This window comes from Salmo salar, chromosome 10, assembly GCF_965601325.2.
Source record: "Salmo salar chromosome 10, fSalSal1, whole genome shotgun sequence".
In the NCBI taxonomy this organism is placed as follows: Eukaryota; Metazoa; Chordata; class Actinopteri; order Salmoniformes; family Salmonidae; genus Salmo; species Salmo salar.
Genome location: NC_138300.1, coordinates 29,881,110 through 29,907,368, shown reverse-complemented (window position 1 = coordinate 29,907,368; position 26,259 = coordinate 29,881,110). Strand labels below are relative to the sequence as shown.

General features: G+C 43.8%; 1 protein-coding gene across 1 annotated transcript in view; it reads right to left on the bottom strand.

Annotated features, from left to right (window-relative positions):
• naaladl2 (N-acetylated alpha-linked acidic dipeptidase like 2) overlaps positions 1–26,259 on the bottom strand; it is a 291,011-nt gene that overhangs the window by 15,298 nt on the left and 249,454 nt on the right. The window contains exon 11 of the mRNA XM_014216734.3: positions 19,905–19,994. Within this exon, the coding sequence (XP_014072209.1) occupies positions 19,905–19,994 (90 nt within the window). The remainder of the gene's footprint in view (positions 1–19,904; positions 19,995–26,259) is intronic.

The following is a 26,259-nucleotide window of genomic DNA, read 5'->3' as shown; positions in this document are numbered from 1 at the left end:
AGCACTTAATTAATTAACGGTTTGTGGACCATTGCAGATCCTTGTCTATGCATGCAATATTTCCAGCAAGATTGATTCTATGTCTGGCAGCCTTCTGCTCCCTTCATTAAAATAGCAGATGGCACAGGGTTTGTTAAGGGTTAAATAATAAAGAAGACAGATTGGGGGTTGTTTCTGAGAGCTGGTTTGCAGAGTGTTTGTCACTGCGTATACTGTGTATGCTAAGAAGTTCTGCTAAGAAGTTCTGAATACAAGAGTAGGCCAACCTGGACCTGTGCAATCGAAGTGTAGAGAGTATTTCAAATAACTCCATAGGGTTTTTAAATGCGCAAGGCCTAACAAAGTTAATTTATAAAAGAAAAACAATTTCGCACAACTTCACAATTGATCAATAATGAGCTAAATCCATCCCTAACACCCGACATGACAGCATCATAGCTAATTAATTTCCCATATTCAACTACAACTAATATCCATTGTTATGACTCTGTAACGCCCTGGCCATAGAGAGGGTTTTTTTGTTCTTTATTTTGGTTAGGCCAGGGTGTTACATTGGGTGGGCTTTCTATGTTCTTTTTCTATGTTTTTGTATTTCTTTGTTTTGGGCCGTGTGTGGCTCCCAATCAGGCACAGCTGAAGTTCGTTGTGGTTGATTGGGAGTCACACATAAGTGCATGTTTTTCCGTTGGGGTTTTGTGGGTAATTGTTTCTGTCATTGTGTTTCACCTGACAGGACTGTTTGGCTGTCGGTTTTTCTTGTTTTGTTTGCATAGTGTTCTTTAATAATTAAATATGATGAACACTAACTCCGCTGCGTTTTGGTCCACTCTCTCTCATGGCAGTCATTACCGACTCCTAAATTACATCTATACAGTTCCAGGATAGCATTATGAAGGCATTGTGACAGATGGTTCAAGTAAAGGCTAACCAATTATCTATAAATGTTTTTTTCAATTTTTACAAAATTCTCCAAAACAGGACAGAATCTCAGAGCAGATATAATAGCAGAAAGAATGAATATGCATAATTCAAGCATCTGCTAAAGACTGTGAAGGGCATGCAGCCTTTAAAATGCAAAGAAAACTTGGAGTTGGGTTTAAGCCAGGACCATAATCCAAGTCTCTTTTCTTCTTCCCACTACAGAGGAAAGGTTGCTATTAAAAGGATCAAATGCACTTTGTGGTTCCCAGCACCATATGGTCGCCCAGCATCTCAAAGTGTGTTGCTAGCACAACAAGGACGCCTATGCTAATGGATCTCTCTAAATGCTGGGCCCAAACTAGTGCATGGACTAATACCTTTAAACCCACAGGGAAGTGGATGAAGTGCTTAAGAACGTTGGCAGATTTTGATGAGATCCTTTCTGTGCATAAGGCTAAACAGCATTTGGGGAGCAATGACTGTACACATCAAACAGAGGAGTATGTGAGTGTTAAAGTAGTGAGGTGGATAATTGGCGTGTGCATGTGTGTATCTCCTTAAGGGAAAGGGCCTGCATGCCACTGCTCCTGTCATTTACAATCATGAGGCATCAAGAGAGAAGGAGGAGCCATGATGACAGAACTCTTTAATAAACATAGCTGACAGATCCCTGAGAGGAGTGGCATGACCCAATCTCACATATAATTTCCTAAAAACACAATAAAATGGCACCTCTTTGCCCACTGCCAATCATCCGTGCCACTTTCCAAATTCACCCATCCACCCACCACATCACACCACAGCCCCAAGAGACAATTATGATGGATGAGCCAATCAGGATAGGCCAGGGTTTGATGTGCTAGCTTCTTCCTCACCCAACCAAGTATTCCATTCTGCTTTGTTATGAGAGTCAGTTGGACTAACATGGATGGCTGTAGCCAGCAGCCATGTTTTAATTTCCTCAGATAGTGTACTATTGATTACATGGTAATAACCATATTTGATTTTGTTCATCTTGTGCATGTGATGCGATGTCTAAGGTCTGGATATCTTGAAGATTTCTGATAAAGAAAACAGAAAATTGCATAGAGAAAAAAAGGAAGAAAACATCACAAAGCGGCACTAACAAAGACGGAGCTCCATTAATAAAAGCAATGGGCTGTTTATACAGTATGTATTCATCCAATAGTGTGCATGGACACGATTGAGAGGAGTTGCGTTGTGTTTAGTTAATTATTAATCACTGATGGTTTTTTGAAGACATTGCACGCCTGAGAGCCGAATGCAGCGCAACGGGCTCAATCTGGGAGCACAGACACTGCTTCCCCCTCAGGAGCAAAGGCAGAGGGTGATGAGGATTTAGGTCTGCATATATTTTTAACAATTTCAATTTAAGTGCCATTTTGCCTAATAATAAATGCAGTTTAGGCTCTCTTAATTGGCTTTTGTGGGACTTCTAAAAACACTGCAGGGTCCATCGCTGAAGTGACTAATACAGTGGATCAGAGAAACGAGAAGCATTTCAAGAGTGAGAAAATAGAGATGACATTTGCTTGAATCAAAGAAACCCAGTCCCAATTCTAAAGACTAATTAACATGAATAAAAAAGAAAGCTTTGCTTATGCATTATGACATAAACAATAAATACCATAGATTTCAGTGTAAATCAGCTTGGTCATAATCAGAGACAATCATCTTTATTCTGAGTGTACAAAACATTAAGAACACCTTCCTAATATTGAGTTGCACCAGCCTCAATTCGTCGGGGCATGGACTCTACATGGTGTTGAATGTGCTCCACAGGGATGCTGGCCCATGTTGACTCCAATGCTTCCCTCAGTTGTGTCAAGTTGGCTGGATGTCCTTTGGGTGGTGGACCATTCTTGATACACACGGGAAACTGTTGAGCGTGAAAAGCCCAGCAGCTTTGCAGTTCTTGACACAAACCGGTTAGCCTGGCACCTAGTACCATACCCCGTTCAAAGTCACTTAAATCTTTTGTCTTGCCCATGCACCCTCTGAATGGCACACATACACAATCCATGCCTCAATTGTCTCATGGCTTAAAAATGCTTTTTTAACCCTCTCCTCCCCTTCATCTATACTGATTGAAGTGGATTTAACAAGTGACATCAATAAGAGATCATAACTTTCACCTGTATTCATCTGGTCAGTCTATGTCATTGAAAGAGCAGGTGTTCTTAATGTTCTGTATACTCAGTGTATGTTGATATCCTGAAGCAAAATGCCCCACAGCCATAAGACATCTCTTTCCACAGCCTTAGGTCTCATTTGATGAACAAGTAATCATATAATAACAGATCCAGTGGGTAGAAAGTATATATATCCTTTTATTGATGTATGCACACCGGCATTTCAAACAAGAGCAGTCCTAACAAAAACAACTTTGGGAATTGGTGAAGAAATTTGAAGCTCAAAAATGTTCCAGGATAACTCCCTTACGTGTCATCTTGTCTTGATTTTTTGGCTTTCAGTGTGAGGATATGAAGAGGCCTCAGTAGAGCAGAGAGCAATGGGATGTTTAATCAGGAGCTGTGATGGATGAACAGCGAGGCCAGGTTGGGCTGTCCAGGGAACTGCTGCTGCACTCTGCTGAGAGAGAGATGTCTGGGCAGCACCGGATCTGCTGACAAATTACACTCCTCCATTACAATGCACGTCAAATGGGCTTGTGTCAGCTCTCATACAATGAGTCTGCCAGTTGTGTTAGCCAGGTGATAAAGGAGCGTGTCGACGAGACTGCCATCAAAACAGAGAGTAAAACCCCAGTGTGTCAGGGAAAATGACTCCTTGACACCTCGTCATGTTATATATTAGGGTGCAATAAACTCCCCCATTTAGGCTCCGGCTTGAGAGGTAGAGTGAAGAGAATTCACCACAGTCTCCAGCTACCTGGAATCTTTTAAACTCCTGTTTCTTTTCTTAAAAAGGTAAGCCAGGCAAGTAGTCTGATATCCTCCATGGTTTCTCCTTTGCCTACTATTTACCCTATATCTCCTGTAGCCTACATGAGTGGACAGAGGCTTTGATATTAATCAAGCGCAGCCGGTTCAGACAGGAAACCCGAGGATTGGCATCAGCGATGCATCAGCTGACGTCACACCAATCATATTCTACAAACACTTCCTGCCTTAAAGATGCACTATGCAAAAATCGCACCGTCATTTCCTGGTTGCAAAAATTCTAAGAGTTAACCTAATTTCAGTTATGTGACAAAACAAACAAGTATGGTGTAGAGAATCATTGTACCATCTAAACTGCTGTGAAATATATTTTACATAACCAAAAATATAGTATTTTCAACTGAAAGTAAAAGACGCAAAAACGAAACAAAAAACAGGAAGCATAGCGCACATAGAACTGATCTAGAGTTTCTCAGATCTAGAGTTTCTTAGACTTGCTTTGAATGAGAATGACAGATCTATAACTCCCATTTCTATGTGAATTTTGTCAAGTTGTCCCAAAAAGTTACATATCGCAGCTTTAATATGGCGGTCTTTTTAAGCTGATCATTTTTACACACATTTTCTGCTGCCTCTAGTGCTGTTGCTTGCTCAATAGTATGCTGTTCCATTGTCTTGAACCCACCCACCACAGGTTTGGTTTGGTTTCCTTCCTGCAGGGGAAATCGTACAGCCTGTAATTATTTTCATCTTAACATGATGCACGCTCTGGCAGTGAGATACCCAGAAGGAGCAGAGCCTGACGCAAAGACTAACGTATTGAATGTATTGTGATCTTATCTAATAACTGGTTAAATGAATACGTGGCGTTTTCTGTCTGAACTGCTGTTGCTAGCACATTTCATTGCACAGACGATATTTTCTTAAATTAGTCAGAGGTCACGGAATTAATCTCCATTTTTAAGGAGAGAACTGCATATTCAGCTCCATTTTGAAAGTGGGTATGTTTTAGTAGACATACTGTATGTAAAAATGGATTCCACATAAACAGAGTTCTGTTCATGGTCTTATGAAACCTAGTCAGATAGAAAAATCTGACAATTTTCAGAAACAACAAAAAAATTGCACGTTTTATCAAATCTAAATGGGACTATTTCATACGCACGTTTGACTGTACAGCATATTCACAAAGAAATCAGGCCTAATATTTCCCTTGACTACTTGTGGAGGAAAAAGCTGAACACGGTCAGATATCAAATTCACAAGTGAAGCTTTTGTGATTTCTCCTTCCCAGTCTAATGAACATCTTGGAGAGTTACACATGGCAGCACTGACAAAGAAACCAATAAATGACAATTAGGAGAGTAAGTCTGACAGAGCACCCCTGACGCATATTAATAGTCACTTTATATTAGTGAGAGAGACTGGCTTCATCCTCTACTGCACCTGTCTGGCTAAAATGGAGCTAAAATAAAGTGAGAATGTGCATGTGATTTCCTAACATGAAAAACAAAGCTGCACTAATAGGGCAGAAGCCAGGGCAATGAATATTGTAGCCGTGACAGGCTGCTAGTCACATAGATCGTCTTACTTGCTACTTAACCTTCCTCTGCTAAAGCCTTAAACCTTATTTTTTGCTATGTATTGACCAGCTAGAAGCAGCCTCTATGGTATGAGAGAGAGAAGTTATGGCAGGACATTCAAGTGTGAATTTCTTATCTCTACCAAGACACAACAAACAGTTTATCCTGACAACTGGAGCTATCCACACATGAGATAAGGTTTGATCCAAATGAAAAAAACGAACTTTCATCCTTTTTTTGCGTTTCACATTTTGCCCCTTAGGGATCTTCCAGGGTAATTGTAGATGATAACGTTGAGAGTCTTTCAATGGTGTCCAGCCTTGGTGTGTCAGCCTCACACAGCTAGACACAGATGAGTTTGGCACTCGGATTACATTTCTTTAGCCGCAGCTTAGTTTACCTGCCATGTCAAGCTCTCTATAACCCTCCTAACATAGCCCACTACTCCCCAGTCGATCTGGGGGTATACAGTGAGGGAAAAAAGTATTTGATCCCCTGCTGATTTTGTACGTTTACCCACTGACAAAGAAATGATCAGTCTACAATTTTAATGGTAGGTTTATTTGAACAGTGAGAGACAGAATAACAACAACAAAATCCAGAAAAACGCATGTCAAAAATGTTATAAATTGATTTGCATTTTAATGAGGGAAATAAGTATTTGACCCCCTCTCAATCAGAAAGATTTCTGGCTCCCAGGTGTCTTTTATACAGGTAACGAGCTGAGATTAGGAGCACACTCTTAAAGGGAGTGCTCCTAATCTCAGTTTGTTACCTGTATAAAAGACACCTGTCCACAGAAGCAATCAATCAATCAGATTCCAAACTCTCCACCATGGCCAAGACCAAAGAGCTCTCCAATGATGTCAGGGACAAGATTGTAGACCTACACAAGGCTACAATGGGCTACAAGACCATCGCCAAGCAGCTTGGTGAGAAGGTGACAACAGTTGGTGCGATTAATCGCAAATGGAAGAAACACAAAAGAACTGTCAGTCTTACTCGGCCTGGGGCTCCATGCAAGATCTCACCTCGTGGAGTTGCAATGATCATGAGAACGGTGAGGAATCAGCCCAGAACTACACGGGAGGATCTTGTCAATGATCTCAAGGCAGCTGGGACCATAGTCACCAAGAAAACAATTGGTAACACACTGCGCCGTGAAGAACTGAAATCCTGCAGCGCCCGCAAGGTCCATCCGCTCAAGAAAGCACATATACATGCCCGTCAGAAGTTTGCCAATGAACATCTGAATGATTCAGAGGACAACTGGGTGAAAGTGTTTTGGTCAGATGAGACCAAAATGGATCTCTTTGGCATCAACTCAACTCGCCGTGTTTGGATGAGGAGGAATGCTGCCTATGACTTCAAGAACACCATCCCCACCGTCAAACATGGAGGTGGAAACATTATGCTTTGGGGATGCTTTTCTGCTAAGGGGACAGGACAACTTCACCGCATTAAAGGGTCGATGGACGGGGCCATGTACGGTCAAATCTTGGGTGAGAACCTCCTTCCCTCAGCCAGGGCATTGAAAATGGGTTGTGGATGGGTATTCCAGTATGACAATGACCCAAAACACACGGCCAAGGCAACAAAGAAGAAGCACATTAAGGTCCTGGAGTGGCCTAGCCAGTCTCCAGACCTTAATCCCATAGAAAATCTGTAGATGGAGCTGAAGGTTCGAGTTGCCAAACGTCAGCCTCGAAACCTTAATGACTTGGAGAAGATCTGAAAAGAGGAGTGGGACAAAATCCCTCCTGAGATGTGTGCAAACTTGGTGGCCAACTACAAGAAATGTCTGACGTCTGTGATTGCCAACAAGGGTTTTGCCACCAAGTACTAAGTCATGTTTTGCAGAGGGGTCAAATACTTATTTCCCTCATTAAAATGCAAATCATTTTATAACATTTTTTACATGCGTTTTTCTGGATTTTTGTTGTTGTTATTCTGTCTCTCACTGTTCAAATAAACCTACCATTAAAATTATAGACTGATCATTTCTTTGTCAGTGGGCAAACATACAAAATCAGCAGGGGATCAAATACTTTTCCCCTCACTGTAGGTATCAGGCTGCATACAGAGGGTGAGGAGTGAGGGAGGCGTGGCATGCCAGCGGCGGTCTCAATGTGCCGCCGTGTCTTTGGTAGCCAGAGGGTGAGAAATCAAGATGGTACTCTGCCTCCTGTCATTATACCACCTTGGCAGACCTGCAAGCTGCCTCACCCCCAACTAGATGACAGACACATTCTCTATTGACTCTCTCAGTTTCCTGCTGTACCCTCAAGGTAAGAAGTACATGAAAGGACCAGTATAGCAACTGTATTTAGTGATGAAAACTATGGCAATTTCCAGTTCTCTATTCAATGCCCACACAATCTCTATTAATTTCCTCTCTCTCATATTATACCACTGCTCCACTAGGTTAGAAACGAACCCACCCCTTGTCAGAATCATCCGATTCATTTTATAATGACACTTTAAAATGTATGACCAAACCTCACTTAAATGTATGATGGGACAGACTGCAGGAAGGGTTGTCAGACTTGGGGTTAGGAGATTGATGATGGAGATGTTGAGTCCATCAAGCAGAATCAGTCATCAACCTTCACCTGTTAGTGCTGACTTAAGGCTACCCACCACTTCTCCCTGTTCCCCCTCCGGTCCAAGTTACAGTCTGTATATGCACAATGCAGAGCCTTCACTTTTATCTGGCTAGTTTATTTTCTTCCTGGCTGGCTCAGAAGAGAATGTGCCTAGGAGTCCGCCTCCCCCACTTCCTCCTCCCCTCACCCAACATCTCCATGCAGCCCCTGACAGCCAGTCTCCTGAGTGACACACTGACTGTACATCCCACTCTGCTCTCCCTTGCTGGGTTGTTCCATTCACCTCAGAGGGCCAGGCTGCCTGGGAGAGAGTCTATGGCAGCTTCATTTAAACAAGTCACCATCAGAATGACTCCATCGCACTCTCTCTCTCTGTGTCCGCCACTGCTTTGTTTCCACTGATTCTCTTTGCTGTCCTTCCTCAGTAAACCTAGTCCCAACCCAGTTGGGTTCTTTACCCACGGCCAGGGTTAATCATCAAGTCAGTCCTGTTCAATTTCAAATATCGGTGCAGTTATTTCCTCCACAGATGTGTACAAGATAATTGTAGTCATGTATGAGATAACTATTCTATTTCCATTTCTCTATCTCTGCTTCCACAGAGGATGGATGGCATGCTATTACAGCAGGAGAGGACACTGTGCTTTCTTCTCCATGGTCTAGAGGTCTCAGGTACATATCAGTTGCTCACACAGAACAGAGCGGAATGTGACATGAGATAAGTGCAGCGTCTGTCCGGTAGTGAGGGGCTGGAGCACCTGAGGGTCCTTGGGGGAATCTGCACGCTCCACTAATCCTCAACTCCCTGAGCCTTTCCCTGTCTCCATCAATCTGGCTCTCTCTGAGAGAGAGGATCCATGGCAGTTAGTTAATCTCTATTGCTCTGCATTCACATGTTTACTCATGCGATGTGTTTCTTTCTCACTTAGAACTAGAACCAAATAATTTGTTTTGCCACAAATAAAAATTATTCTCTACATATGCTGATAAAAATAGCATAGTTTATAGTTCTGTGTCTAACATCCTGGTTCTTATAATGGAGAAATGGAAATACTGAAGCATTTTAGCCCAATCTCTGTATTTTTACTTAGCCCATAAAGTTCCTCTGAAATTCCCAAGCTGAGCCAACGGACATGGAGAGAGCCCCAGTAGCCCAGAGATGTTCCTCTGGTCTCTCCAGCCCTGAGGTGGCTGTGCTGTGTTGTGCTGTGCAGCCTCCAGTGGGGACACAATGGCGGGAGTGATGGAGTGTATATGCATTTGGGGCTCGCATGATCGATGCCAACCTGCCATGCCAACTTGAGAGGAGCAGACTCAAACACACCTCATACTTTAAATATTAGCTGCACAGAGTCCTACTGCCACCCCTTACCAGCTGCAGCCAAAACCACACATGACAAATGAGGACAGGGAGTGGTAAGCTATGCACAGAATCCCCTGGCTACCTGGCGAACAATATGAGAAAGCTCCTCGGAGACAAAGAGAATGAGGTAGACCTAGCTTGCATCTTTGCAACAGGGAACAAGTCCCAGCCACAGTGAGCTCATGAGGGAAATGGGGATAATGTAATATGCACATAAGAATCATCACAACTAATTTGCCTTCACATGTATTATTCTCGCCTTCTTTGAGCACCATGCATACAGTGTATACTGTATAATGCCTTCAGAAAGTATTCACACCCCTTGACTTTTCAAACAATTAGCTGTGTTACAGGCTGAATTTAAAATGAATAAAATCGAGAGTTTATGCCACTGACATAGACACAAAACGTCACAATGTCAAAGTGGAATTATGTTTTTAGAAATGCTTACTAATTAATTTTAAAAAATTAAGCTGAAATGTCTTGAGTTAATAAGTATTCAACCCCTTGTTATCGCAAGCCTAAATACGTTCAGGAGTAAAAATGTGTGTAGTAAGTCACACAATAAGCTGCATGGAATCACTGTGCAATAATAGGGGTTAACATTATTTTTTAATGATTACTGATCAAACAATTATCTGTAAGTTCCCTCAGTCAAGTAGTGAATTTCAAGCACAGTGTAAGGTTCTGTATTTATTTTCTTAGTCAACCTTGTGTTCCGTTTCATCGTGTTCTTGAACGTAGCCCTGTTTCTTTGTGTTCTTGAACGTCTTTAATTTTGTTCGTTGATTTCACCTGTGTTAGTTACTCACCTGGTGTCATCAGCTCCTTATTTAGTTCAGTTCATTCTGTTTGTGCATTTGTGAGGTATTGTTCGTTTTGACTCTACTGAGCCTTTTCCTAGCTAGTTTTGATTCACCTGCCTGTTTGCCTACCTGTGTATGACCTTTGCCTGCCTGTGACCATGATTCCTGCCTTCTGCGAAGGCGAAATTAACACCTGCCATGCTCTGCGTGTGAATCTACACCTTTTTCTCCCTGAGTATTCATTACCGAATACTTCACCTAAAAACGTAATAGATTCAGTGGTGCCTAACCCAGCAAGAGGAGCGTATGGAGGAAATGTGCCATCTTCTCCGCCAGCCTATCCCTACTCCTCCAATACCAGGTATTGTAACCCATAGCCCTCCTTCGTTCATATCCATGCCTGGAAAATATGACGGTTCACCTGGGAAATGTCAGGAATTTCTGATGCAATGCAGCAAATACATTGAACACAACTGCACTAACTTCGCCACCAACAAGAGCAGGATGGATTTTGTTGTCTCTACTCAGAGGCAAAGCCCTGGATTGGGCCACCGCCATATGGACTGCCAACAGCACAAAACTCGGATCCGAGACCCATTTCCACACCCTCTTCAAAGAGGTATTCGATCACTCTCCTTCCGGTCGTCCTATAGGAGACCTCCTCATCGAACTTCAACAAGGACACAATTCAGCTGCTGAGTATGCCCTCGAGTTCTGCACCATGGCTGCAGGGAGCGGATGGAGTGAGGCTGCTTTACTTACCGATGAGGGCTCAACATGGAACTTCAGGCAGAGCTGGACTGTAGAGGTGACCTTCAGGATTTAAATCAATATATTCGTATGTACTCCAATATACTCCATCGACCACCTCATCGCCGACCGTCGAAGAACTCAGCCACCCAGGAACCCGAAACGTTCTCTTTCCATGATTCCGTCATCCCATCCGAGTCTTCCAGAGCCCATGCAGTTGGGCCATGCTCCTCTCCCATGTATCGAACGTCAAGGGCGGATCCATGAAGGGCTCTGCCTATACTGTGGAGGGAAAAAATCATCTACTCAGCCATTGCCCTATTCGTCCCCCAAGGAGAGATGAGAAGGGTCCCTCCACTGCCATGCAGGTAAGCGTGTCCTTATTTCTAAATATCTCCCAGAAGCAATTCTCCATTCCAGTATTGATAACCGTGAAGGGGGTCATTAAGTACGTAGAGGGCTTGATGGATTTGGGAGCAGCGGGTAATTTTATCGATCACCAGCTAGTACAAGAGCTTGACATTGATCTAACACCTGTCACCCCTCCCTTAAGGATTAACACCCTGGATGGGCAGCCATTGAGCACAGGCTTCATTACACACCTGACACAGAGCGTCCCTCTCCAGATTGGAGTCTTCCAAACCTAAACCATTCAACTCATGGAACTCTCATCCCCCCCAAACAGCCACTCGTCTTCGGACACCCCTGGCTTTGTCATCACGACCCTGCCATCTCGTGGCGACAAGGTGAACTACTGTCCTGGTCTTCTACCTGCTTCACCAGTTGTCTCAGACTACCCTGCAGAGCCACCACCATTGAGGACTCTGCCTCTGCAGTGCCACCCACCATACCATCTGAATACGCCCAATACAGCAATGTCTTCAGCAAAATCAAGGCCTCCACTCTGCCACCACATCGCACAGGGACAGTGCTATTGACTTACTTTCTAGAGTGTCCCCACCAATGGGCTGTGTTCACCCACTTGCTAACTCGGAAAATGAGGCAATGGAGAACTACATTGATAAAACACTCGCAAATGGTTTCATTCGTCCTTCTTCCCCGGCTGCGTCTAGCTTCTTCTTTGTTGGAAAAAAGGACGGTCTCCGTCCATGTATTGATTACCGTTCCCTGAATGACGTCACGGTCAAGAAGCGTTTCCCTCTTCCTCTGATCCCAGCAACCCCTGAATAAGTGGGCCGTGCCAACATCTATACAAAACTCGACCTGCGAAGTGCACATAACCTTGTTCGTATACGTGAAGACGATGAATGGAAAACGGCCTTTATCACCGGACGAGGGTACTACGAATACCTGGTCATGCCCTACGGCCTTACTAACGCCCCCGCCGTCTTCCAATCCTTTATGAACGAGGTTTTCCAGGATACGATAAACTCTTTCTCATCGTCTACATTGATGACATCCTGATTTACTCCCACTCCCTAAAGGAACACATACAGCATGTGCCAAAGGTTCTTCAACGGCTCCTTGACCATAATCTTTATGTGAAGATTGAAAAAAGCACCTTCCATGTAACCTCGGAAAACTTCCTCGGTTTTGTACTGACACCTGCAGGGGTCAGCATGGATGAGAACAAAGTCACCGTCATCAGTAACTGGCCCAAACCCAATACCGTTAAGAAACTCCAACATTTCATTGGGTTCTCCAACTACTATCGCTGGTTCATTCGGAACTTCAGTTCTATTGCCGCTCCCCTCACTGCCCTTATCAGCCAAAAGACGCAGACCCTTCAATGGACTGATACCGCCCTGACTGCTTTCAACAACTTCAAACACCTCTTCACCTCAGCTCCTGTCCTTCGGGAACCTGATCAGACTCTTCCTTTCACTCTGGAGGTGGATGCCTCTGAAGAAGGAGCCAACACCTCCAAAATCACATCCCTGTGCCTTCTTCCCCAGGAAGTTATCCTCCTCTGAGAGGAATTACGATGTGGGGAACAGAACTCCTCGCCATCAAGCTGGCCCTCGAGGAGTGGCACCACTGGTTGGAGGGCACACAACATCCCTTTCTCATCCTAACATATCATTGTAATCTGGAATATATCAGAGGGGCCAAGAGGTTAAACTCCAGACAAGCCTGCTGGGCTCTCTTCTTCACACGCTTCCATTTTCATGTTACTTACATCCCTGGAAAGAAAAAGGTAAAAGCTGATGCTCTCTCCTGCCAGTTTGACCTTCTGACCAGTAACTCTGACCCTACACCCATTCTTCCTTCCTCTTGCATTATGGTACCGGTACAGTGGGAGGTTCACTCTGCCATGCAAGAAGACCTAACTTCAGACCCGGCTCCTCCTGAGACACCAGCTGGGAGAAGTCACGTACTAGCAGCTGTTAGACCCCAACTGATTCAATGGTGTCACACGTCCTTGGGGTCAGGACATCCGGGTATTACACGAACCACCGAACTTCTAGCCCATCACTTCTGGTGGTCCTTACTGGCATCCGACGTAAGGGATTATGTACTCGCCTGTCCAGTCTGCGCCCAAACCAAAAGCCCTTGTCATCTCCTTTCCGATAAGCATCAACCTTTGCCAATCCCTCACAGATCCTGGTCCCACATAGCTGTTGACTTCATCACAGACCTTCCTGAATCCTCTGGTAACACCACCATCCTTGTCATATTAGACCGTTTTTCAAAAATGTGTCGCCTGGTTCCTCTTCCTCATTTACCTAATGCCATGGAGTTGGCTGAGTGTATGCTCCAGCAGGTGTTCCATCTGTATGGGATTCTGGAGGACATCGTCTTTGACTGCGGTATGGCGAGCCTTCTGTGACCGCCCTCAGCCTCTCCTCCGGCTACCATCCCTAGACCAACAGGTAGACAGAGCGCCTGAACCAAGAAATAGGGAAGTACCTCCGCCAACAATGTTCTGCCTCTCCACACGACTGGAGTCGGTATATGGCCTGGGCTGAATATGCTCAGATCTCACTCATTCATTCATCCATCCGCCTTACTCTGTTTCAGTGTGTACTTGGGTACCAACCCCCCCCCCCCAGGCAGAGCCTGGTACTGTCCCAGCTGTCGACGTCTGGTTTTGGCGTAGTGAGCGGGTATGGGAGACCGCTCACTGGCATCTGCAGGAAGCCTCTAATACCCAAACGCTTTGCCAACAGACGCCGCCGACCTATGCCACTCTTTCACCCCAGACAGCGTGTGTGGCTCTCTACCAGAGACATCCGGTTCCACCTCCCTGAAAAAGTTATGTCCTCGGTTCATTGGTCCCTTCAAGATAACCCATCGCATCAACCATGTTATGTACCACCTTCAGTTACCCCGTCAGTATAAAATCTCCTCATCCTTCCATGTGTCTCTGTTAAAACCAGTCATCTACAGTCCTCTTCATTCTCCAGTCTCAACCCACAGTGCACCCCCACCGTTGGACGTCGGAGGGGAACCTGCCTACCCCATTCAGGCCATCCTTGATTCCAAATGCCTATCTAGTGGACTGGGAAGGTTATGGGCCTGAAGACTGGTCCTGGGTCCCCGACCAGGAAATCCTCGACCCATAGATGATTCAGGCATTTCACCGTAACCGTCCGGATTGTCCTGCTCCCCGACCTCGGCGTCGACCCCCGAACAGAACCACTGGACATCAGGCTCGACGCAGAAGGCGAAATTAACACCTGCAGCACTCTGCGCGTGAATCTTCACCTTTTTCTCCCTGAGTATTCATAACACATAGATTCAGCTAAAAAGACCAGGAAGGTTTTCCAATGCCTTGCAAAGAAGGGTACCTACCGGTAGAAGGGTAAAAAAAAAAGACACTGAATATCACTTAAGTTACTAATTACACTTTGGATGGTGTATCAATACACCCAGTCACTACAAAGATAGGAAGGACCCCTCTAACTCAGTTGTCGGAGAGGAAGAAAACCGCTCAGGGATTTCACCATGAGGCCAGTGTGATTTGAAAACAGTAAGTTTAATGGCTGTGATAGGAGAACTGAGGATGGATCAACACCATTGTAGTTACTCCACAATACTAACCTAAATTATAGGGTGAAAAGAAAGAAGTCTGTACAGAGAAATATTGCAACATGCATCCTGTTTGCAATAAGACACTAAAGTAATCTTGCAAAAAACTGTGGCAAAGAAATTAACTTTTTGTCCTGAATACAAAGCATGTTTTTTGGGGCAAATTCAACACATCACTGAGTACCACTCCTCATATTTTCAAGCATGGTGGTGGCTGCATCATGTCATGGATATGCTCATCGGCAAGGACTAGGGAGTTTTTTGGTTGCAAAAATAGGTTTTTAGACATTTTTGCAAATGTATTAAGGGTAAAAAACTATCACATTTACATAAATATTCAGACCCTTTACGCAGTACTTTGTTAAAGCACCTTTGGCAGCGATTACAGCCTTGATTCGTCTTGGGTATGACGCTACAAGCTTGGCACACCTGTATTTGTGGTGTTTCTCCTATTCTTCTCTGCAGATCCTCTCAAGCTCTCTCAGGTTGGATGGGGAACTTTGCTGCACAGCTATTTTCAGGTCTCTCCAGAGATGCTCAATCGGGTTAAAGTCTGGGCTCTGGCTGGGCCACTCAAGGACATTCAGAGACTTGTCCTGAAGCCACTCCTGCGTTATGTGCTTAGGGTCGTTGCCCTGTTGGAAGGTGAACTTTCGCCCCAGTCTGAGGTCCTGAGCGCTCTGGAGCAGGTTTTCATCAAGGATCTCCCTGTACTTTGCTCCGTTCATCTTTCCCTCGATCTTGACTAGTCTCACAGTTCCTCCCGCTGAAAAACATCCCCACAGCATGATGCCGCCACCACCATGCTTCACCATAGGGATGTTGCCAGGGTTCCTCCAGACGTGACGCTTGGCATTCAGGCCAAAGAGCTCAATCTTGGTTTCATCAGACCAGAGAATCTTGTTTGACATGGTCAGAGTCCTTTAGGTGCCTTTTGGAAATCTCCAAGAGGGCTGTCATGTGCCTTTTACTGAGGAATGGCTTCCGTCTGGCCGCTCTACCATAAAGACCTGATTGGTGGAGTGCTGCGGAGATGGTTGTCCCTCCGGAAGGTTCTCCCATCTCCACAGGGGAACTCTGGAGCTCTGTCAGAGTGACCATTGGGTTCTTGGTCACCTCCCTGACCAAGGCCCTTCTCCCCCGATTGCTCAGTTTGGCCAGGTGGCCAGCTCTAGGAAGAGTCTTGGTCGTTCCAAACTTCTTCCATTTAAGAATGATGGAGGCCACTGTGTTCTTGGACCTTCAATGCTGCAGAAATGTTTTGGTACCCTTCCCCAGATCTGTGCCTCGACACAATTTTGTCTCGGAGCTTAACGGACAATTCCTTCGACCTCATGGCTTGGTTTTTGCACTGTCAACTGTGGGACCTTAAATAGACAGGTGAGTGCCTTTCCTAATCATGTCCAATAAATTGAATTTACCACAGGTGGACTAATCAAGTTGTAGGAACATCTCAAGGATGATTAATGGAAACAGGATGCACCTGAGCTCAATTACGAGTCTCATAGCAAAGAGTCAGAAAACTTATGTAAATAAGGTATTTCAGTTGTTTGTTTCTTTATAAATTTGCAAAAATGTCTAAAAACCAGTTTTTCCTTCGTCATTATGGGGTGTGTGTGTGTGTGTGTGTGTGTGTGTGTGTGTGTGTGTGTGTGTGTGTGTGTGTGTGTGTGTGTGTGTGTGTGTGTGTGTGGATCCATTTTAGGATAAGGCTGTAACATAAAACAAAATGTGGAAAAAAGGAAGGGGTCTGTATAATTTCCGAGACCATGGATTTAATGGGTTTCAGTATTGTTGCCCAGTAGTCAAAACCAGTGTACTTTATGTAGTTAATTGGTTGAATGTCATATTATAAACAGTTGTTTTTGTACTGTTGTCTCTGCAATCATCAGACATCTTGAATTATTGAAAAAATCTTTGTCATTGAAAACGAAGATGGCAAAATTATTTGAATGAGCTCTGTATTTACAATTATTAAAATGAGCTATGTAGCAACTACAAAGTATTTCTGATTTTATGTTTTTGCATGTTTTTTTTATACTAAATGTTATCAAATCTTCAACCAATACCTAATATTAGAAAAAGGGAACCTGAGTTTACAAATACAAAAAAGTATACTTATTTTATTTATTTAATTAAAGTTATACAACACCCAATTCCCATGTGGGGAAAAAGTCATTTGCCCCCTTGCGTTCCGTAACTGCTTGTGTCACCTTTACCTGCAATGACTGCAACCAAATGCTTCCTGTAGTCGTTGATCAGTCTCTCACGTGTGTATAGGAATTTTCGCCCACTCTTGCTTACAGAATTGCTTTAACTTAGCAATATTTGTGGGTTTTCAAGCAAATCCTGTCACAACATATTCATTGGGATTAGATTTGTTGCTTTTTAGCCATTTTTATGTAGACTTAATTGTGTGTTTTGGATCATTGTCTTGCTGCATGACCCATGACCCGGATGGCCTGACATTCTCCTGTAGAATTCTCTGATACAGAGCAGAATTCATGGTTCCTTCTATTAAGGCAAGTCGTCTAGGTCCTGAGGCAGCAAAGCATCCACAAACCATCACACTGCCACCACCATGCTTGACTGTTCTTATAAGGTTCTTAAAGTGTTTAGTTTTCGCCAGGCATAATGGGACCCATGTAGTCCAACAAGTTATACTTTGACTCATCTGTCCATAGCACATTCTTCCAAGGGTCTTGCTGATCATCCAGGTGCTTCCAGGGGCTTTTTTGCTAACTTGAGTCATCTTTTTGGACAAGGTGGCTCCCGTTATGTCTGGCTAAAACCAAACACTGCATTCCACAGTAAAAACCTCATACCAACGATCAAGCATGGTGGTTGTGGTGGTAGTGTGATGGTGGCCTGGTAGTTTACTTCTTCATGACACTGTATGTCCCCATGACTAAACATGTTCCTAAACAAACATTATGACATATATTTCACAGATGGGGAAACAGTGGCCACATCACAATAATGATTATTGTGACACATTTGGTGGGGAAAGATCCCATTCCTCTTATGGGATTCCTCTCATAGAACTATTTTCTTTGTGGTTAAGGATGAGGCCTGACAGTTTTCACAGAGATGTTTTGCTTTCTTTTCTGTGGCTGTGTGGATCCGGCAGCTGTGTATCACACTGTGTAATCCCCCAAAATCAGGAGAAGTCCCCTGATAAGACAATCTTGCCTCTCCAAAGTTTTTCTGACACCACTGTGGCTGTACTGTGTGTGTGGTGTCACAATCACCAGCGAGAGATCTTTTCTCTTTATTATTCAGTAAAGCTTCTCAACCTTCCGCCATACAGATGACAAATATATTTTGACATATGATATATCTCCAAACACGTCCTCGGAATTATAAATCACAGCCGACGGCTCTTGCACTCAAATAGTCCCAACAACCAATTTACATTAGAGTTAAAATAATGCTCAACATTCACCATGTGAATATTTAAATTTGAGAATAACATCTTGGACTGCCTCTTTTCATTTTCACTACCCCCTTTATCACTTGCCATTGTACTACTATTGCTGAATGTTTTATGTCATTGCTTTTTCTTTTCCTTAGCTCTTAACACTTCACACAAACAACGTGTGGCACATTACATTATCTCCAAGGCTGTGATGAGGAGCTCTAACGACAGCCATATTTCTTTCTGCCGTCATATTTGTGGCCTTCCTCGCTGGAGACAAAAATGTTTATAAAAGCTTGGGCTTTTTTCTGCTTCCCAACCAGCAGCCTGTCCTCCGGAAGACAAAGAACAGGTAGGGAGAAAAATAAGCTGTCAGGAGCCAGCCTTTAGCTGAGCAATCAGTGTCTGGCCAAGACGTGAACGACTGTGTGCTGGCTTTAAATAAAGCAACACGCCACTACATTGGGTCACTCATCCTTCACACACACACACACACACACATAGTAACACTTACACACACACACTTACACACACACACACACACACACACACACACACACACACACACACACACACACACACACACACACACACACACACACACACACACACACACACACACACACACACACACACACAGTAACCCTTAGAGACAGACACTGATACACAGTTCTTCATGTGAAGATTGGCCTGAGGTGACAACAAGGGGGGTCGGGTCGCACAGAGGTCTGACCTTCAGTCTGTCCACAGGATGACTGTCAGTCTGCCCATAGGCTAAAGATGGTAAGCTGTTTTGTGTGTGTCTGTGTGTGTGTGTGTGTGTGTGTGTGTGTGTGTGTGTGTGTGTGTGTGTGTGTGTGTGTGTGTGTGTATACACTACCGTACAAAATGTTAGGATTACATAGAAGTGTCCTTGTTTTTAAAAAAAAGCACATTCCTTGTCCGTTAAAATAACATCAAATTGATCAGAAATACAGTGTGGACACTCTTAATGTTGTAAATGACTATAGTAGCTGGAAATGGCCATTTTTTTTTATCTTGTTCTAACAAATATGAAATTTGTTCCGAAGAAAAGGATGGGAGGGAAACAGAAAAAAAAAAAAATCCACATATTACAGTAATATTGAAGTATACTAACGGCACACCAGTTTGACACTTTGGAGACAGAAATGTGGGCACATTTGGGATGATGAATGAGAGTCCATGAGCATGACGGGAGAGCAATTCAGGCTTAAGCCTAATATCTTCTTTGCATTAAAATGAAGGACTGAACGGTAAGCAGGATGCACACTGTATATCAATGTTTGTTCCTAACTAGCCACTGCCTCAAGGTTTGGCTTAGAGAGATAAAAAAGACAGAATAGTCTGGCACCACATGAAAAGGCTTCTAAAACCATATTCCACATCCACACTACCTGCCAGTCTCAATTAAGCTCCGCTCCTTACACCACTCCAATCCATGAATGAATGAATTGTTTTAATTTGCCAAGCCCTTGTAAGGATAACGGTGCCTCAAGACAGTTGAGAGATGGTCTCTTACCTTAGCGATAGTCTCATGGAATTTGAAGAGGGGATCCAAGGTCTCCGGTGACTCAGCAGAAAACAGGGCTTCAGAGAGAAAACTGCTTTTCTGGGGGAAAGAAAATAACATGCCAAATATCATACCATTATTGATGTTGATATACAGCTATTGGATTTGGTTGAAATATTCACAGCTTCATATTACAACTTCAGTTTCATACTATAGGCCAGGGATCATCAACTAGATTCAGCCGCGGGCTGAATTTTTGTTTCTTGAGCGGATGGTCAGGGGGATGGAACATAGTTACAAATATGTTATAGACTGCAAATTGACCGCAAGAAGCCCAAACAAATATAATATTTGACTAAAACATCATTTCAAACCTTGCTTACATTTGTATACGATCACATATATCTCTCTATTATGTGTGGGAATACTTTGGAACAGACTTCCACAATGTAAATGACTTGGAGCTGATTTGCTGTTGTTTTTACAGTATTTTATGTCCCCCCCCAACAAAAAAATAATAATTGGGGCCAAATAAAAAGCCCTGCTGGTTAAATTCGTCCCACAGGCGGGCCACCAGTTGGGTAACCCTGCCATAGGGTGTTACCTGTTATGTGACTGTCTCATAAACAGGGTTGAGAATATTCTGAGACTATTCTATGCTAATCGGCAAACCACTTTCATCATCCACACAGATCTCCCTTCACGGCTGCAATGATCTGAGGCAGACGCTAAAGTCTTTTCTCTTATGTTGCACTACAATTCACAAGGCCATTAATTCCAAAACAACACCAAACCTTTTCAGCGACATGCCACTGTCAGGTCTTTTTATACTGCTGTCAGACACATGCTCAGAAGTGGCACTCAAATAATACCTTACAGAGAGCCTCAGCCTCTCCATACAGCATCATCAGCAGCTCTGATTAAACATCTAAATATTTCAGACCACTTTGCAGCATGAGGAAGCGGCCAATAGTGAAGGATTATAAAACACAGCACAGTCTCCAGCCCCAGCCATCTAAGGCAGGATTCCCAGGTTATTGGGGAGAAAAAGGTGAGTCACACATGAGTCATCAGCCAGAGCAGAGTCAGGCTAACAGTTGAAGTGGCTCTGTCCTCCTCAGCCATGGTACTCCTCACTGACAGATTAAATAAATAATGGCAGTAGCAGCCCCCCACTGTTGTGACACATAGTCTAGGCTACATAAAGAACCCAACACAGGAGGAGGTGCAGATATGCAAGTATATTTGCACACAAACTCATCAGACAATGCTCCATTTAGGAAATACACCTAAAGGCCATTGTACAAATACTTTGGGTGCCAAAACAGATACTTTGTGTAGGTGAAGTAGAGGCGCACAAGGATTAGATGTTCAGACCGATGGCCATTAGAGACAACACTTCTGTCTCCTTTAGTTACAGTCCTTTCTGTTTCTCCGTACAGTTTTATTTGAATTATTTTACCTTTATTTAACTAGGCAAGTCAGTTAAGAACAAATTCTTATTTTCAATGATGGCCTAGGAACAGTTCAGAGGCAGAACGACAGATTTTGAACCTTGTCAGCTCGGGGATTTGATCTTGAAACCTTTCGGTTACTAGTCCAACGCTCTAACCACTAGTGGCCTATGGAGTACTATCATCAGGACACTTCCTATATCTGTTAGGAGCCATCAAGTACCTTTTACATTGTTAGGTGATATACGGTAAACTGCAAGGTGCCTAATGAATGGACAACAAGGCCATCCACTGCTTTGATCCTCAGTGTGTCTAATTGTTACTTCCAATAATTTTCTACACAGAGCACTAAATCATACTAATCTGTTCACTGAGTATGGACCAAAGGCTAGATTCAAATTGTACCATTGTTTGAGTAGTTATCCTAAATATGTACGCTTGAAACGAGCAGATTGCGTGTCCCTGGGTAACCCAATTTTAGGTGTACTAGGTGTCACAATTCCCTGTGGAATGGGGTGGGCGTTCCCTGCCAGGCCTGTTAGTAGGAGCCTGCCTGCCAACTAGTGGGAGTAAGGTAAACGCAAGAGGGGGAGCAGGGTGGGGTGGGAAGGGTTGGGGGGGGGGGGGGGGGGGTGGAGGCGCTAGAGTCAAGTGGTTGATCTCCTGTTTTGCTGATGACTGTAGTTCTGTTCAGCAACTCCCGCTCTGAATCCCCCCCGAGAAAACAAACACAAAACTAGCAGGAGGGCTGGAGGATAGGAATGAGAATTAAGAGCAACAAGAATGTTGGCTTCTGTCCTGACCGTACCACAAGGGGGTCACTTAGTTCTGTTTAAAGCTCAGACACAAATGGTAGGATTGTTAAACGTTTGCCTACCAACAGTACTTAGCACCTCTGAACAGAGTGTCAGCAGTCAATCTCTTTTGTGTTCACAGAGAAAAGACTTTGGAAGTCGTCAGCCACTCAGCCTTGTTAAAATACTCCAAACCAGAAGGTGGAAGTAGCGTTGTTTGGAAATGCATATCTGTGCGTATTGCTTTTGGTCTAGATTCCAAGCTATATGTGCTATTGCTGCTATTTTGTAGATAGCCCTTGTTGACACTAGCCAGCAGGCCACAGCTAGATAACTACCTAGCAAGATGACGAATAAACAATTTAATTCACTCTCTCTAATCCCATACTGCCAGTGCCAGCCAATAGACAAATGTTTAGTTAGCTAACGTTAGCCTATTCGCAAGCTGCACAACAAAGCTAGCTAGCTAGCTAAAGACACTGCACTAACTAGGCAGCTACTGTAACACAGGCAGCTGTTTCATGGAAATTAGCTAATCCATTGTGATTTAATTATAATGTCAATACTAACTATGGTGGTTTTCACTATATTCGGTGGTGGAGAGTAGAGAGCAGAACACACATTGTTTATGTAAGCTGGAAAATGAAGCTTTGAATGGAGTAATCAGCGTGAAGATGTAGGTTACAGGAGGCTGCTGAGGGGAGGACGGCTCATGGAAACCATTGTTTTATGTATTTGATACCATTCCACTAATTCCGCTCCAGCCATTACCACGAGCCCGTCCTCCCCAATTCAGGTGCCACCAACCTCGTGTGATGTAGATCATCCTCCCCAATAGCCCCAGGCTTTGATGTGTGGGATACTCTGGCTGGGAGTGCTTTGAGCTGTTTAGTGCAACATCATTAAATAATAATAATAATACATTTATTTGATATAGGGCTTTTCATTACAAACAAGAATCTCAAAGTCACGTTGAAAACCAAAACAAATGTAGGGATTTGTCACTTCATGGTTGATGGTCTTTCACAGCTTCAGATGCCTTTAGGCAGTTCAGAAAGGCAGTCAGTAGCAGTAGGTTGAGCGGCGGGCGCATCGGTAATAGACAGGCAGGGAGAAATGTCAGTCAGATAGGCCTACTGTTAGACAGGCCCGGAGCTCTTCATCAGGCACATCATCTCCTCCTCCTCCATAAGTAGGCTGGATCATCCACCTGGGAGTTGCACCTGGGACTGTAAAAGCGCCAGAAAGCACCACCACACCTTCGATAGTAGTCTGGAAGTGTCGCCTACGAGGCGAGGCTGCCATTCCCTCACATCCTTCCAGGAACCGGGACAGGTGGAACAAACAGACGGTGATGTGAATGCATAGGTGGCGCCCCCCCCTCCGCGCTCGGCGGTCGTCGTCGCCGGCCTACTAGCTGCCACCGATCCTCTGTTTCCCTTTCTGTTGGTTAGGTCTAGGTTAGGCACGCACCTGTTTTGTATTAGTTGTTTAGGGAGGGGGGGGGGGGGGTCATTTGTTTTATGCGCCCTGCCCTACCTAGTTTTTGTACAGAGTGGATACCAATTAAACGTGTGTTCACGGATTTGTGTCTCCTGCGTTTACTTCACCCCTCCTGCTTCCTTGAGCCGCCTGACAAAACGACTTAAAAATACAGAAAATCTGTACAATATTTCCAGAGCTCTCTGCCTAGGCGACCTCACAGCGCCATGGCACACATGGAACCAAATTTCAGAGCATTTCCCAGCCACCAGAACTGACCCAGCTAGCACATAACATTCTGAGAAACATATATTTAAGAGTTTGGTGAGAGTGTGCTTGTCCTATGGTTATTTTGCATACAGTAAAACCTTTCACAACTTTCTGGGAATGGTGCAGGGTAGTTGATTTGCTTTGGAACGTTCTCAGCACATTTAAGGAACTTGACAAAAAACTGTATTTTCTTGGTATTTCATTACTTTTAATTCACTACTTTAACAGACCGTTTCCTAAAAGTTCAAACATGGTTACATTTCATTTTAATTTTGATAATGTTCGAGGAACGTTCTCCAACTGGTTTGACATTGAGAATATTATCAAATAGTTCAGAGAATGTTAAGAAACAGTGTTCTTCTTTGGGAATTTCAGTACTTAGCATAACGTTTCCTACAGGTTTCCTCATGGTTCTATTTAAAGTCATGTTCTCAAATTGTTCTGAGAACATTAAGAAAACTCCCCCCCCAAAAAAATCAAGAAAACTTTTGAGAACGTTCTAAGTATGTTATTTAAAATACATTCCATTCTTAGCATCAACAAAACTCTCTATCCTCTATCTTGTTAAGTGTGTTCAAGTGTGTGGGCCACGCCCACTAATTGGCCATACCTGATCTTAATGAGTGCTAACTGTTATAACTAACTGTTATAGGCCTATTTCTATTTTGCCCTGTTAATCAAAGTGTTGGAAAAACTTGTCAATAATCAACTGTCTGGCTTTCTTGATGTCTATAGTATTCTCTCTGGTATGCAATCTGGTTTCCGCTCAGGTTATGAATGTGTCACTGCAACCTTAAAGGTCCTTAATGATGTCACCATTGTCCTTGATTCTCAGCAATTTTGTGCTGCTATTTTTATTGACTTGGCCAAAGCTTTTGATACGGTAGACCATTCCATTCTTGTGGGCCGGCTAAGGAGTATTGGTGTCTCTGAGGGGTCTTTGGCCTGGTTTGCTAACTACCGCTCTCAAAGAGTGCAGTGTATAAAGACAGAACATCTGCTGTCTCAGCCACTGTCTGTCACGAAGGGTGTACCCCAAGGCTCGATCCCAGGCCCCACACTCTTTTCAATTTACATCAACAACATAGCTCAGGCAGTAGGAAGCTCTCTCATCCACTTATATGCAGACGACACAGTCTTATACTCAGCTGGCCCTCCCCGGATTTTGTGTTAAAGGCTCTACAACAAATCAATTTATATGCAGACGACACAGTCTTATACTCAACTGGCCCCTCCCCGGATTTTGTGTTAAATGCTCTACAACAAAGCTTTCTTAGTGTCCAACAAGCTTTCTCTACCCTTAACCTTGTTCTGAACACCTCCAAAACAAAGGTCATGTGGTTTGGTAAGAAGAATGCCCCTCCTCCCACAGGTGTTATTACTACCTCTGAGGGTTTAGAGCTTGAGGTAGTCACCTCATACAAGTACTTGGGAGTATGGCTAGACAGTACACTGTCCTTCTCTCAAATCAAATCAAATTGTATTGGTCACATACACATGGTTAGCAGATGTTAATGTGAGTGTAGCAAAATGCTTGCTTCTGCTTCTAGTTCCGACCATGCAGTAATATCTAACAAGTAATCTAACAATTTCACAACAACTACCTTATACACACAAGTGTGAAGGAATGAATAAGAATATGTACATATAAATATATGGATGAGCGATGGCCATGCGGCATAGGCAAGATGCAGTAGATGGTATAGAGTACAGTATATACATATGAGATGAGTAATGTAGGGTATGTAAACATTATATAAAGTGGCATTGTTTAAAGTGACTAGTGATACATTTATTACATCCAATTTTTTATTATTATAGTGGCTAGAGATTTGAGTCAGTAAGTTGGCAGCAGACACACAATTTTAGTGATGGCTGTTTAACAGTCTGATGGCCTTGAGATAGAAGCTGTTTTTCAGTCTCTCGGTCCCAGCTTTGATGCACCTGTACTGATCTCGCCTTCTGGATGATAGCGGGGTGAACAGGCAGTGGCTCGGGTGGTTGTTGTCCTTGATGATCTTTTTGGTCTTCCTGTGACATTGGGTGGTGTAGGTGTCCTGAAGGGCAGGTAGTTTGCCCCCGGTGATGCGTTGTGCAGACCTCACTACCCTCTGGAGAGCCTTACGGTTGTAGGCGGAGCAGTTGCCATACCAGACAGCCCGACAGGATGCTCTCGATAGTCCATCTATAAACGTTTGTGAGTGTTTTCGGTGACAAGCCAAATTACTTCAGCCTTCTGAGGTTGAAGAGGCGCTGTTGCGCCTTCTTCACCATGCTGTCTGTGTGGGTGGACCATTTCAGTTTGTCTGTGATGTGTACGCCGAGGAACTTAAAACTTTCCACCTTCTCCACTACTGTCCCGTT